The sequence below is a fragment of the Coturnix japonica genome, chromosome Z, assembly GCF_001577835.2.
Source record: "Coturnix japonica isolate 7356 chromosome Z, Coturnix japonica 2.1, whole genome shotgun sequence".
Lineage (NCBI taxonomy): Eukaryota > Metazoa > Chordata > Aves > Galliformes > Phasianidae > Coturnix > Coturnix japonica.
Window position 1 is genome coordinate 9,642,579 of NC_029547.1, and position 14,379 is coordinate 9,656,957.

At 38.2% G+C, this 14,379-nt stretch overlaps 1 protein-coding gene across 6 annotated transcripts in view; it reads left to right on the plus strand.

The window, feature by feature from the left end:
- The window catches only part of RAI14 (retinoic acid induced 14), an 85,838-nt gene that overhangs the window by 47,309 nt on the left and 24,150 nt on the right, over positions 1–14,379 (plus strand). For all 6 annotated transcript variants that reach the window (XM_015848303.2, XM_015848305.2, XM_015848306.2 and 3 more), the window contains one exon: positions 3,342–3,472. In XM_015848303.2, the coding sequence (XP_015703789.1) occupies positions 3,342–3,472 (131 nt within the window). The remainder of the gene's footprint in view (positions 1–3,341; positions 3,473–14,379) is intronic.

Here is a 14,379-nt window from a genome sequence, read left to right on the forward strand (position 1 = left end):
GGTGCCCAAAACTGAACACAGCACTCCAAGTGAGGCCTCAGCAGTGCCGAGTACAGGGGCAGGATGACTTCCCTAGTCCTGCTCACCACACCATTCCTGATTCAAGCCAGGATGCCATTGGCCTTCTTGGCCACTTGGGCACACTGCTGGCTCATGTTCAGCTGACTGTCCATCAGCACACCAAGGTCCCTTTCTATCAGGCAGCTGATGGAAAGGTTGAGAGAGCTGAGCTTGTTTAGCTCAGAAAAAAATGCAGGAATACCTAATTGAAGCCTTTCAGTACTTATGCTTATGAACAGGGGCAGGTAGTGCTAGGACAAGAGGTAGGGGTTGCTGTGAAACCTCCACTGATTTAATTTCTCCAAGTTTGTTCCAGCTATGGGTGCAGTGTCTTTCTGAGCGTGTATTGTTACTTCCAGATATTATTTTCCTGAAGAGGATGAATAGTAGAGCTAAAATTTCCTACAGGGATAGGTATTTTTTAGAGTCTGTTGTATGCCATTTATTTATTTATTAGCTGTCCCTTTAACTTCTGGAATGCATTGTACAAGGCTGCTGTGGAATGCAGTGGAGAACTAAAAACAGCTCAGTTGTATTAGAGAAATACTTAAGCAATAGTCGATACCTGCATAGTTTCTTTTTCTTTTTTTCCTGTTTGGACAATTATCTTCCCCGTTCCATTTTACAAATTTAAACAGATTTATGTAACTTGCATTATAGTTAAAGGTGTATAATTCTCAGATAGCTTGAAAAGAAACTGGGTCTTTCATCTTTTAAGAATCTTACAGAGAATACAGCTATTTTAATTTTTTAAATGAACCTAACTGTTACACAATGACAAAGGGAAATTGTGTTCTTTTGTCTTTCAGGAGCAAAACAAAAGAGCTGATATGATAGCATTAAAGATGTAGCATCACTAAGGAAATCTGAAAACATGCAATTGAAAAAAGTACAGTTGGATTAAGTATTTGACTGCAAGACTGGTTATTTCTGCAGCAATTCTTAGTCATGCTGTTTGGAAGAAGTGGTACTAATTAGATACAGAATTAGCGCCCTGAAAACAAAGGTCCAAAATGACAGATTTTCCTGTTTTAGTCTCTAGTCTCCATGGCTTTCCTCTAAACAGGGAAAAGAATTACCAGCATTGTGTAAAAAATAAGGAAATGAACATTGGTGGCTGTTCTTTGATGCTGAGATGGAGTTGGTAAACATGAGTTTTTCAGGGTCTTCATAAGAAATTGCTTTGCCTAACATCTTGTCTGTGTTTGACTCTGTTTAATCTATAGACACATGGGATTCTGACTAGAGGTACTTAAGTTAGGGTTATCAGTTACCTGCTGCCTCCTCATTTCTGAAGACTTGGGGGAAAAAGGTGTGGGATTTAGGTGCTATTAAAGCTTTGTGGTCATCGGGGGATTCACTAAGTATTGTATATTTAAATGTCTTATATGACTGCATAATAAAAACCCCACAGAATCAGGGACAAGCACTAAAACAAAAGGCACAATGTGTTGTCAGAAAACTGTTAATTTTAAAGCATTTTATTTACAATGAAGATATTTTTTCCTTAACATCTGTTTTTGATAGTAGGCTCTCTTTAAAAGGATAAAAATTCCTAACTGAAGAATATGCAGTGAGTTTCATTTTAGGTGGAGCCTGCTGCTTGAAAGGGTATTCATTGCTTTGGAGTCAAAGTATTGCTAGGGGAAACATCATTTTTTGCAGACAAAACTCTTGCTCTGCAATCTACAGATATATATATTCTTGTTTTATAAGAATAAAGAATGTAACCTGCTCAATGCAGTTACCCACCAGTCATAACAGTGCCATAAGCCTGCAATTGTTCTTTGTCTTCTGCATGCCACATTCTTTGACAGAGCAACTGTTCATATTTTTGGTTCCAGGTACTGCTCTTTCAACTCCTGTCTACTTTCTTGCCTGCACTGTACTCTCACATTAATGTTGTGTTGCTGCTTTTTTAAGTTCGTTTTCTTAAAAAGAAACAAACAAACCAAAAAAACCCACATATTTATTTCACTTTTAATAGCTAGTAAGGTGGAATGCTTTTCTTCCCTTCTACTTTTGAGAAAGTGCAGAGTCTGCAGAGCTGGTTTGTACTAGTGTGCAGCTCATACATCTTTTCTCACAAGCCCACGGCAGAGAATTGAACGTTTTGTTCAGCTAGTGGCAAAAAAAAATCTCTACAATGTGATAGAATAGAACAAAGTGCTCTTTAAGCTGCATATTTCTCATGGAGCATATTATTACGATTTCAGTCTTCACCAATGTTGTTTGTGCAGAAGTCCAGTACTCATGAACAGAGAGTTATGCTGGAGATGAGCTAACTGATGTTGAAGAGAAGGCTGTAATCTGTTGAAGATACTTTACTGAGTGTAGCGGGATGTAGTGCTAAGCCAAAAGCAGCTTTTAATTGCATGTGCATCGGATGTTCTTCCTGAAGGCTGTGCCTTATTGTTAGCCCAGTCTAGAAAGCATAGCTGGAACTTTTCCCGAGCTTTATTTTTTTGATGTGATTACATGGGATATAAAAGGTTACTTAGTTTTCTTAGTAACTTTATAGATTCTGGTTACAGATGTGGTAGAACAAATATGCCGTGTCGTGAGAGCCTGGAATTCTAGAGGGCATCATCATATTAGGAAGTAGTGTCCTTTCATTGATACAGGCAGTGAGAATCTCCAAAGAAATATTAGTGAACTGTGTTTAAATGTAAGGTGCTTGTCTTTTGCTTTCAGTAATACTGTGGATGTACTGTCTGTTGTAGCTTGATTCCTTTGTTTTGAAGCCAGACATGGGGATTAAAAACTCAGTAGAATTAGTTACAGCCAGCAAAGGTAAGTCTCTTGGCCTGTTATGCTCCATGAAGTCAGACAATGGGAAAGACCTGAAATATGTAAAATTTGGCTGGCCTGTGTTTGTAGGGGAGGATGTGAATCAGCTGAGGTAGCTCATCAGTTATTCATCTGATGTGTGTGATGAAAATCTTATGGGGCAATTACAGCTCCAAAACAGAAAACAGGACTCAACAAATGATGGAGAACTCTTTCAAATAGAGTAGGAGCAAGTGGACTTACATCTGCACTGATCTTCTACAGTGTTTCCGAGTTAGAGGTCATTTCTGGTGATGACTTTAGGTCATGGTTTGAGCCATTGACTTCCTAGAAGCTTGTGCTACACAGATTGCACTTTTATTTAATGCAGCTTTATCAGTGCCTTCTTTGGGCTTTTGATTCAGCTTTCATTGGTGCTGAATATGTGCAAGATCATTCCAGGAAGCCTGTGCACAGTGCAGGTACTAATAATGTTTCTTTCTCCTTTACAGACTAATGAGTGGAATAAGAATGATGATCGTCTACTGCAGGCAGTGGAGAATGGTGACCCTGAAAAAGTGGCTTCATTGCTGGGTAAAAAGGGAGCCAGTGCCACCAAACAAGATAGCGAGGGCAAAACTGCGTAAGTCTAACTTAAATTTGACATTTAAATATGATAATGGTGAAAAGTAGCCTTGGTTGTGCATGCCACTTCTAAGAATGAAGAACCAGAAAACATTCTGAAAACAAAGGTACCGTTTTTTAATCAGAAATCTATTGAACTGAATTGAAGCTCATATGCTGGACAGATTGATCCTATTTTAGTACAGAGTATTTTGAAACTTTGGAATTTCATGACACTGTACAGATTACACACTCTGAAAGGCATTAATCTTTGGGTCTATTTTTTCCTATGAGCATTAGCTTAATGTCTTGGGGGTTGGAACTACATGATCCTTGAGGTCCCTTCCAACCCGGGTAATTCTGTGATTCTGTGTGTAATGACATAGAACTGAAGATAATTTTTCTGTTTAATGGTTTAGTTTGAATTAAAGTTTTTGTGATAATTTAAAATCTTGCAGATACTAATGGCTTGTGCAACTCTTTCTTGTTTTGATTGAAATTTGGCAATGAAAGTTTTGTGTGAATGAGATTTCTTTCACAGTCTTGGTATGTTTTGCATTGAGACTCAGTGTATTGTTTTCTTCTATTCTTCCTCCTGTTCTCTGATGAGCAGTCTTAACTTCTTAACTGTGGAAGATAAAAGATTCCAGTAAGGAAGTTACAACACGGGATTGCTGTCTTTAAGCTTTCTTAGGGGACTGGGAGATGATTAAATAAGTGTAAAATAGGCTTCCCATGAGAAAACCAAAACCTTCAAAAATTCTGGATAGATGGAGGGAAAGGAAAACAATATTTAGTCTTAGGATAGACAGAATGGGGTGGTTTATAACAAGTGGTAAGTTCTAATGAACTACCTTTGCATAATTTATTGAGTCACATTCTGTTTCTTGCTTGATCTGTTTTGAATTTTCTACATCTGCATTATTTCTGTTCTGCATCTGAGGAAACTAAATGATGGCAGCAACTCATAATGATCTGCAGCTCCTTTCTGCAGAAGTCCACATCTCTTTATTACTTTATGTGGCCTTTCTCCACACACAGTGTGATTTTTATTTTAAAAGTTGCATGTGTGTGTTTTTCTTTTGAAAAAGACATAATCAGAGCGTGACTTCTTTCAAGTCTTCTGAAACAGAGCTATATTTAGCATTTTGTCTTTTTTCTAGTCAATGTAACCTCAGTGCTGAAGTCTTAAGCTGCGCTGTGTCCAGTATAACAACGGTATTTTGCAAGTTTTATGTATAATTTGATACTGATTTTTTTTTTTATAGGAAGCCAAGCAAGACTGAAGTTATCAATAAACATACACGAGCCTTTTGACTCTTAATACTGAGATTGTAGCTGTAGGGATTTGGTGCGATGGCTTTCATATTTACAGAAACATACTTGAAAATTTATTCTTTGTAGCTGCAAATAAAGAAGTCAACTATATATTTCTATTGATTACGCAGCTACTAATTATGTAGATACATATACTATTAATTTTGAAATATAATTAGATTGATTTTAGTTTAGAAATATGAATTAATGCTGTAAAGATCTATGTTTTTACTAGTTTAATATATGCAGCTAATTATCAGTTACTTTTAAAATATTTCTATGTAGTGGCTTAAAAAAATAAAGTTGAGAGAATGCAAAAAATACCACTGCTGTGATACAGAGATACAGCTTGTCAGCTCTCATTCTGTTTGCATTGCTTTGAGAAACTCAGCAGACCTGCTGGAGTTATTTCTTCTTCAGTTTTGAAAGATAGAGACAGACAGGTATAGAAACCATGACGCTGATATGGAGAGGTACAGCTACCAAAGAATACTGTGATCCACAAGTGTGTCCTCTAGTATGGCTTATTACTAACAGGCAATTTCTTGTTTTAGTTTTCCCAGTTTCAGAGCCTTTTTAATTTTTAGTGTGTCTGTATACATGTATGCTCTAAAACTGAAATACTGTTGCCTAAGCAACATTTCTAAGTACAGCACAGCCATAATTTCCATCCAGATAGGCTTGTGTCTCCTGTGCTTGCAGTGTGATGCCAGGGCTTCATACCTGCACGGTGAATCCTGGGTGCCTAGCACAACTGTTCTGCTCTGCCTCTGGATCTCTGGTTATAGGCACAGACTTACCTAAAGCCTAGCACTGAGTCTGACAGTGTCCCACAGGAGCATGGTAGTTTTTGGTCAGCTACCTCTTCTGGAGCATGGGAGGCTCATGCTGGGAAAGAGTGATCTGGAGAAGTCTTTCTGGGACAACCCAATACAATTATGCTCTACTAATTAGTTTAGAGCGTGGTCTGCTACGTTATTTGGGAAGGAAGCTTTTCAAATCAGTGGTCTATTGGTTGATTGATCCCCTGTGAGTTTATATCAATGCATTTGTTTATTTAATTAGGCTGGAGGTGACTAACTGGAAGAGTATGATGGATCCAATTATGTAACAACTTACATAATGTGATTACAGCTTTGGAATGTGCTTGAAAGCGCAACAGGAAAAACAATTTGTTTAGCTTTTTGTTACCCTTCACTTAAGATGCAGAGTGATTTTACTTCAGTGTTTTCTTTCTTGTTCTCTTTCTTAATAGTTCTTCAGACAAAATTATTGATATTGCTCAGATCTTTATTTGAAGCATAGTTTTTAATATTTATTTTAAGCAAAAGATGGAGAAGACTAATACATTTCAAAGGTGGTTGGCTTTTTGGTGTTGTTCTTTTGTTTGTTTTTGTTTTGTAATCAAATGGTTTCTTAATATAAAATGCTTGATCTAAGAGGAACAGAGACAACCTACATTTTTCTGCATCTGTTCTGTTGGATATTGTGTGTGTCATTCTACTGAGTCCCAATCCAGTGTTCTGCAGTTTTGGCTCAGGTTTGGATATAACTATCTAAATTTTGCCTCTATCTTTGTTTGCTTCAGTATTACCAATTCTTTTCTCTGTGCATTGCCCACAGATATATTGTGTGGAGGCAGTGTTAACAGATTTTCATCAGGATTCTCAACTCCCCATTAGTACCTATTAATAAAAAAAAAAAAAAATGAAGAAGAAAGGAAAAAAAAAAATTCAAAGTAGTGAAAGGTTTTTAAGTCTTGCCTGACATCCCTACCACCACCACCATACAGCCTCTGACTCAGACCTTTCTATAAACAATAAATTAGTCTTAAGGCTATGGAGCAAATCCACCTTTGGTGTAAGTTGACACAGCTCCATTGTTGCTCCCACTTACACTGTACAAACCATTGCCAAGTACATTGGTAATGGAACCTGTCTGGAAATCTGATTCTTCCATTGTAGTCCTACTCTGCCAGATGGATGTTGTTTTTTTTCGTGTCCAACTTCCTTAAACAGCAAAACAGTGCTTTTTAATTTGGAAGTTGGTCATTTAACTCCCACTTAAACTAACAATAAAGGCTTTTCAAGGAAGGCCTTTTCAGGGGGATTTATTCATGTACTACTCTTTCCACAAGAACAAGTCTTCAAATGGACTGTTATTTAAAGAATTTGCTGTTACTACTGGAACAAAAAACAAAGAAACAACCAAAAAAAAAAAAAAAGAACCAACAGATCAAATATGGAAATAATTCATAATGTATAAGTGGCAGCACTTCTATGTCCTGAAGGTATTTTGTCTGTGTGCCAGTGCATCAATACCATGTTTGCATGTTTTTTCAAGGTACTGAACTAGAATCAAATGCTTATGGCTATTAAATGAAACAAAAGATCTCTGTAATTTAATTTATTGCAGTTGTATCAGCTGTTGCTTAATGAAATGAGTCAGACAATGATATAAAAAAAAGCTTTAATTCTCTTCAAATGCAGTTTCACAAAACTGTTGTCAATAGCAGTCAGCAGGAATTATGTATTTTCTTTTGAACCAGAATGTTCGTGCCTCAGAGACTGAGCTGAAAATAAATTTTGAAGCGTATTTCAAATCCCAAATTGCTTAACTTGTTCAAAGTATTCGTTTTTCCTTTCTCACTTTTGTATCTTCTTGTATTAGGAGATAAGTGGAGTTGCATGATGGGTATCACCATTTGATGAGTAAATTAGGTATTAAATGGTTTTTTACAAGGGACATTTTCCTTTTAAGTATTCATGTTTCCTACTGCATTTACTGTATTTTTGAATGAATACAGGCTTACTGCAGTTATTATGCTGTCCTGGTTGAGAGAGAAAACCATAGAAATGATTCAGACAGCTCACCTCCAAAACAAGGGAAGTACCTTACTAAATGAGTACAGTATATGAGGAATGGAAGAATTACAGTATCCTCCCTTTATTGATTCAAAACTATATTAATCTTCTAAAAGATCTTCAAAATTAAGGAAGTTTCCACATTTTATTGTGCACATAATGGATCTCCTCAGTAAAACATCATACACTAGGGGATGGTTCTTTTGCACATGCTGTGTTACCTCCAGAAGTCGACGGAACACTTAATCAGAAAAACATCCTAGAATATTGTCTTCTGAAAATTGTAATAGGGTGGGAGCTGCAAGAAATGTTCAGTACCTGAGGATCATCGCCTCCCTAGGAATGGAGTTCACTGGTGTTCCAAGAACTTGATAAGTTCTCTGTCAGAAAACAATTTTTGACTAACATTTATCATAGTGACTAATTTATGCTAGTCCAGGTGATAAAAACAATGTCTGTTTCAAAAATAAAGACAACCACAGTGATCTCTATTCACGTTTCATTGCTCTAGAACAGGAAAACTGGAATCTGGCTCCTGTCTCAAAATTTCTAGTACAGTTTTTCGTGGGACACTGGTTGTAAATGCTTTTATTTTTCCAAGACTTCCTTGAAGTTCTTCTCACATTAATATCCTGATTGCTCGTTCTAGTTTCCCCTACCCCCACAGCACTTTTAAGAACTTGATTCAATTAAGAAGTTAATATTAAATTTCCTGAAAAATTACTTTCCACTTCAGTCTGAAGTTTAGAAAGCTAATGAAATGTCTGGGTGTAGTTCGACAAAATCATCCTCTACCAGAATAGTAAATTGGGCTAATTAACTTACTTGTTATAGTCAGTATGAGCCAGTTGTTACCGTAAAGTGAGGAGAATTGCTTGTGTCTTCACAATGAAGGACCAATAATTAATTTTGATTTTAGAGTTTGGCAATACATGCAGAAATCCATGTATCATACAAGATTTTTTGAACTGACAAGCATAACTTTTGTAGGTTTTTAAGTGATGTCCTTCAAGTGAAGTTTCTGCCAAGAATGTCACGGGTTACTTAGATTTACCTATGCCTGTGACAGGGGAAGCCACCCCGTAAGGCACCCCCGGGGCCCAGAAAGGAGGGGGAAAAGAGGAATGGGATAAAAACAGCGGCAATCTAAGGAGGAAAAACTTATTTTACTAAATATGATATCGAAATACAAGATAACACAATATAGTATAATTGAGGCTAACAAATCGAACAAAACAGAGAGAGAGAGTCCCCGAAAACCGAGAGGCCTACTGTGAACTCTAGGTGACACGGCTGGAACGCTTCCCACTCTCTGAGAAGTTCGAGAGAAGAAGAAGAACACTCCAGCCTGGGAACGAGATTATATAGCATCCTGGTCCCGTGACTTATCACTACCCATGTTGTTCTCTGGGATATGTAGTCTTCTTCTGTGGACTGCACATTCAGTAAAAGTATCCATGCTTTACATGATGTTATGATGTGGAATACTGATAGCAAAATTACAAAATTACAAAACCATGACAAAGAGCAATCCTGGTTCTTGACTGTAGGATAGCTGCTGATGGTCTGAGTATGCAGCCCCTCAGAGATGTGAAAATGCATCACAGTTCTAGAGAGTAGAAGGAACATTTTCACACAGTGGGTGCTGATGCACTGGAACAGGTTGCCCAAGGAGGCTGTGGATGCCCCATCCCTGCAGGCATTCAAGGCCAGGCTGGATGTGGCTCTGGGCAGCCTGGTCTGGTGACTTTGCACATAGCTAGATGATCCTTTTCAACCCAGGCCATTCTGTGATTCTGTGATCTTAGTTACATGTTTGACAGGACTTAAATCAAGAATGTTCAAGTTCTGCTATGTGCATTTTCAAAGCATTATTTGGTAAGACATTTTAGTATTTTTGTACCTTCGTATTTAAATAAGAAGTAACAGTCTTGTATAGAAACAGAAATTAATGCTGTCTAGTTAGATTTCAGTTATGAAGATCCTAACCTTCACTTCTGAAAAACTGAAACTTTCTCTTTAATAATTTCATGGGAAAAACAAATTCCACTTATCTGAAAAACAAACTCCCTATTTCGAATAAATTGCTTTGAACACTGAGAAATATCCCATGGGTCTTGTGCATCTTGCACGGACAAGACTTCCTGCAGATGACAGCTAGAGTTCAAGGAGGAAACAATCAATCAAGTTCTTCTAGGAGCTAGCTTTCATCTTCTGTATTGTACTTGCTCTTATTCATAGACTGTTAGGATGTCTATTCTTAATAAGAGATTGCATTTAATTATCTGTATGAGTAGATCTGTTGTCTTGGAAAACTAGGTTTCCTTCTGAAGGACTTCCATGTATGTGTTTGGAGACCCTGTGAGGCACCCATCCCTCTCTGGTAGGATTGGACAAACCTGTCATGCTGCTTCACCAGGCAGCTGATGGAATTCCTTGTAAAACAGGTCCTTCTGCAGGGTTGCCAAATACCCAGCTTTTTACTAGACCTGGCCTGTTTTCAAGAAGCCTGTGAGATGCTTTCATCAGAGCATAGCCTAGATGGTTGGGAGTCTTTTTGTGCCTGGCTTGGAACAGCTGCTGCTTGGCTCGTGTGGAGGCAGAACACTGCTTGCTGCTTCTGTGTTGTGAACACTGTGGCTGCTCTTTTCACTCGTCTTATCCAAGCTGGCAAGGGAGCACAGGAAGCATGCTTCTTGTGGGCTGGGCCAGAACCAGGCTCTGCAGGGCTGGAGGGGACAGGGCAAAGGCTGAAGTTGTTTTTCAGATTTATATCTGTGTAATGGGTTGCAGTTGTTTAACGTGTTTTTCAAAGACTTATGCAATCAAATGAGCTGCATATGTAGATTTTAATTACACTAACTGGCTTCTACTAGCTTAAAGTGCCCCAGCCCAGGGAGGGAAGGAGAACAGATAACTTAAACAAAGTAATATGTAAAAGCTAGTTGTTTTTTCTTCAAAGCACCTACTTGTCTGGCTTATATATCATTCCGTGTCTTGTTTTTACCTACTGTGCAGGTGCATACCTTGAACTACTGTCAGTCAGGGTCCCTGATGATGAATAAGGATATCTGTGCTCTTTGGTTCTTGGAGTACTGTGTACAGTTCATAAGCCGAGCTGGATTTTCATGCAACAAAAATATTTTCTTTAGATTAGCTTCTACCCAGTTATTTTCAGCCTTTTCCAGCCCTTTCCTGGCTTCTTGTTATGTTAACATGCTTTGGGATTTCCTAATTCTAATTTCATGACTTTTCATGTAGTAGACATTGTTATTCATGTTTGCTGGCCCATAGGCAGCAGTACCAAGCAGACTATGTTGGAGGATGGACATTGATCGAGGTGCTAGGATTGCTTGGGCTTAATTTTAAATTTGAACTGTTTTCTGGCCTTGCAAGCCAGGACAGCAAATGAGTAGCTGGTTTTACCTAAAGTGAGGGAAGAAGCTTTAGTGATCTGGGCATCTTTAAAGACTTCATCATATGTTAATGAAGATATTTTGCCAGAAACTGTATATATTGAGAAATTAACTATTTGTTAATTAACAATATATTTAGCTTTGTTTTTTCAGATGTAGGATCTGTTTTAAAGAAATAATTGGTATGAAGTTTCCCTATAACCTAAAATGTGTTAGACTGATCTACAAGAAGGGCACAAGGGAAGATGTAGGAAACTACAGACATATTTGTCTACCCTTAGCGCCTGAAAAAATTATCCTATGTACTATTAAGAACAAAGGGGCAAACTGCCTTGCAGGGGACACAGAACACAGCACAGCTAGTAGTCAGAAGAGGTGTTTCTTTGCTATATGTTATGTTGGAGTGGGCTCACCTTATGTGTTGTGTGCAGTTCTAGGCTCCACAATACAAAAAGGATGTTAGGGTCCTTGAAAGTGTTCTGAAGGTCTTTTGCTGCTGCTGATGTGAGCAACAAGGGTGGTGACACGGCTGAAAGGCATGTCCTATGAGGAGCTGATGTGGACACTTGGGCTGTCCAGCAGAAGAGGAGGCTGAGGTGACCTTACTTCTCAGCAGCAAAAAGGGAGGTGACAGGATCTGCTCCTTGAGAGCTGCTGTCAGAATGCACAGGAGCAGCACAAAGCTGTACTGGGAGAGGCTCAGTAGGAAAGTACATTTCTAGTTCTTTAGTATGTAGTAGTAAAGACATTTCTACTGTGAAGGAGTCCAAACACTCATAACAGGCTTCCCAGAGAAGTAATTGATGTCCACAACTTGTCAGTGCTCAAGAGGTGTTTGGATAATGCCTTCAATAATATGCTTTAGCTTTTAGTTAAGCCCTGAAGTAGTCAAATAGTTGGACTTAGTAATCTCTGTAGATCTCTTCCAAATGAACTACTCTGTTCTGCTCTAACCTTGGCTTTTTTAGCACAGGCGATGCTGCTCTCGTTTCTGAGCTTTTTAAGCTTTTCTGCAACTTCACAATTTCTTTCATGTTGTCAATCTTTGTACCCCGAAACAGCAGAAATAGAAGTAGCATTTCAAAGCTTCAGACTTTTCATCAACACCTATGGGTACGCTGAAGCTGGCCATTGGCAGAATTGGCAATTTGCTGGTGTTGGTTTTTGAGGGTCTTTGAAGAAGGATACTCTAAAGGAAACACAACTTTGAATTGTGAGTACTTTTACTTACAGTTAAGGGCACATAGCAGAGGAATCTTTATGCTTCAGATTTGAGGAGGGAGTTTGTGGCAATGTGGTAATAAAGTTCGCCAAAGAAAACTGTGTGTGAAAATGGAACTGCTGGAACATGCCCTGAGAATGTGCAATATAAAGGTTCTGGGGATCTCTAAAATCTCTCTGAATAACAGGTGGGTGGATGTTTTTGTTGAGTTTGAAGGCAAAGATCAGGGGTCCGTGGCTTGCCAGCTTCTGTACTGCACGATGAAATTGCTTCTTTCCTAATAAGAAAATAGCCATTCAGCAGACTTGCCTTTTTTAATGTCCTATACCTTGAGGTGTGTATGATTGAAACAAGACTCTTTATACTTTAAATAAAAGCTGGAACCTTTATATGAAAACTGACCTTTTTTTTCTTCTTTTTTTTTAATGAAAGCTTTTGCAGAGTATGTGCTAACAGAAGATCCATGTATGCTTTTTGCCCAGGGGTTTTGTGTGTGCTAGGGGAAGCTATGTTTAAACAGAGGATAGAAAATAACATTCTGTGTGCATTGCATTATGTTTTAGTGACTGCTACTACAGAGAAAACACCTCCACAGCTCATACTAAATCCATACCTGCTAATGTCACCTTTCTTAAATTCCTAACCTGCCCACACTCAAAAAAAGTACCCGCAGCTAATTACTGAAACGTCTTTTAAATCTCATAGTAGAAAACTCTTTTCTGAGTTTTTAATGACACCAGCTCTAGCTTTAAAACAAAATGTATTTACTGTAATCATTTCTCCTGTTGTGATTTTTGCACTCCTGTGGCACGTGCGTGTCTGACAGGAGCACGATACAGACTGCCTGTACTTAATTAAAAGCCACATTTGTTGCACTTACTCTTGATTGAAGGTGTAATGGATGCACTGTGAAGCTATGAGTTTTATTTATTTAAAACAAAATAGTTAACAAACTACTAACAGTTGATGGTGGATGTCTGATTTGCCTTTAAGGCAATCTCTGATTTGCTGTACATCAGAATGGGTTTGTTGTAGTATCCATTGGTACTTTGTGTTTGTAGAACAGAAGTATCTATAGTAACTGAAATGTGTCTTCATGAGGGTTTATCTGGTGGTATTCTGCAATTTATCTTTCTCTCTCAGTTTTGATTTGGTTTTCATCCTGAAGCTGGTTCCACCGTGCTCTTTCTGTTTGGGATTGCCAATGTAAGGAAGTCCTGTTCCCACATCTTTATTCTCACTTAGGAGTGACTCAAAAAGTCAGTTCCCCAAAACATTTCAGAGCTGGAGGACAGTGCAGCTAAAGGGACTAAGAGGAGCTGTGGAACAGACATAACTTCATTTGGTCCTTCTGCTGCAGTCTGACTCTACTGCTTTCATGCCTAGGTAGTAAGCATGGAAGTGAACACTATTTGTTAAGAGGCAAGGCTTCTTTTGTTCCCAAGTCAAAGGCTGCTAACACATTTGGTACTGACAGTCTTGCCAATACTGACCTTTAGTAGTATTTCCTTTGTAGTAGAATCCCCTGAGTATTTACAAGACTTAAGTCTCTCAAGTGATATGTCACTTGGTAGACAGGGAATGATAAAGATTTGCCAACTTTCACAGGTGAATGTTCAGTATTTAATTTTGGTTTTTAGGCTTAAGGTGAAGCATTACTGCTTTGCTGAGTGCCCTGTCTTGGTTGACAGAGGAAGGCATAAAAACACTGTCTATTTTGGGACTGTTGTGGGCCATTCCCATTCACAGAATTGTAGAATCACAGAACTGTAGGTGTTGGAAAGGACCTCTAGAGATCATTTTCCTCAAAATTAGGTAAATGATGTGTTGAATGCTTTTTTGTTAGGTTTAAAAGGATTAATTTCATAACAGATTTTTGTTGTTGTTGTTGATAAAATCCCAAATAATTCACAGAAAAATAAACTTCATTCACTAATTACTGGTAATGTATTACATGCCAAAAGAGACCATATTTAGTATATTCCTCTAATTTGTGCACAGAATATGCTGATCTCATTTTACTTACAGCTCTTTCTCACCCAGGTGTACTGGGTACACCTTCTAGTACTTCTGCTACTTGGCCTTGGCCTGTGGTGGAAAACAGTAA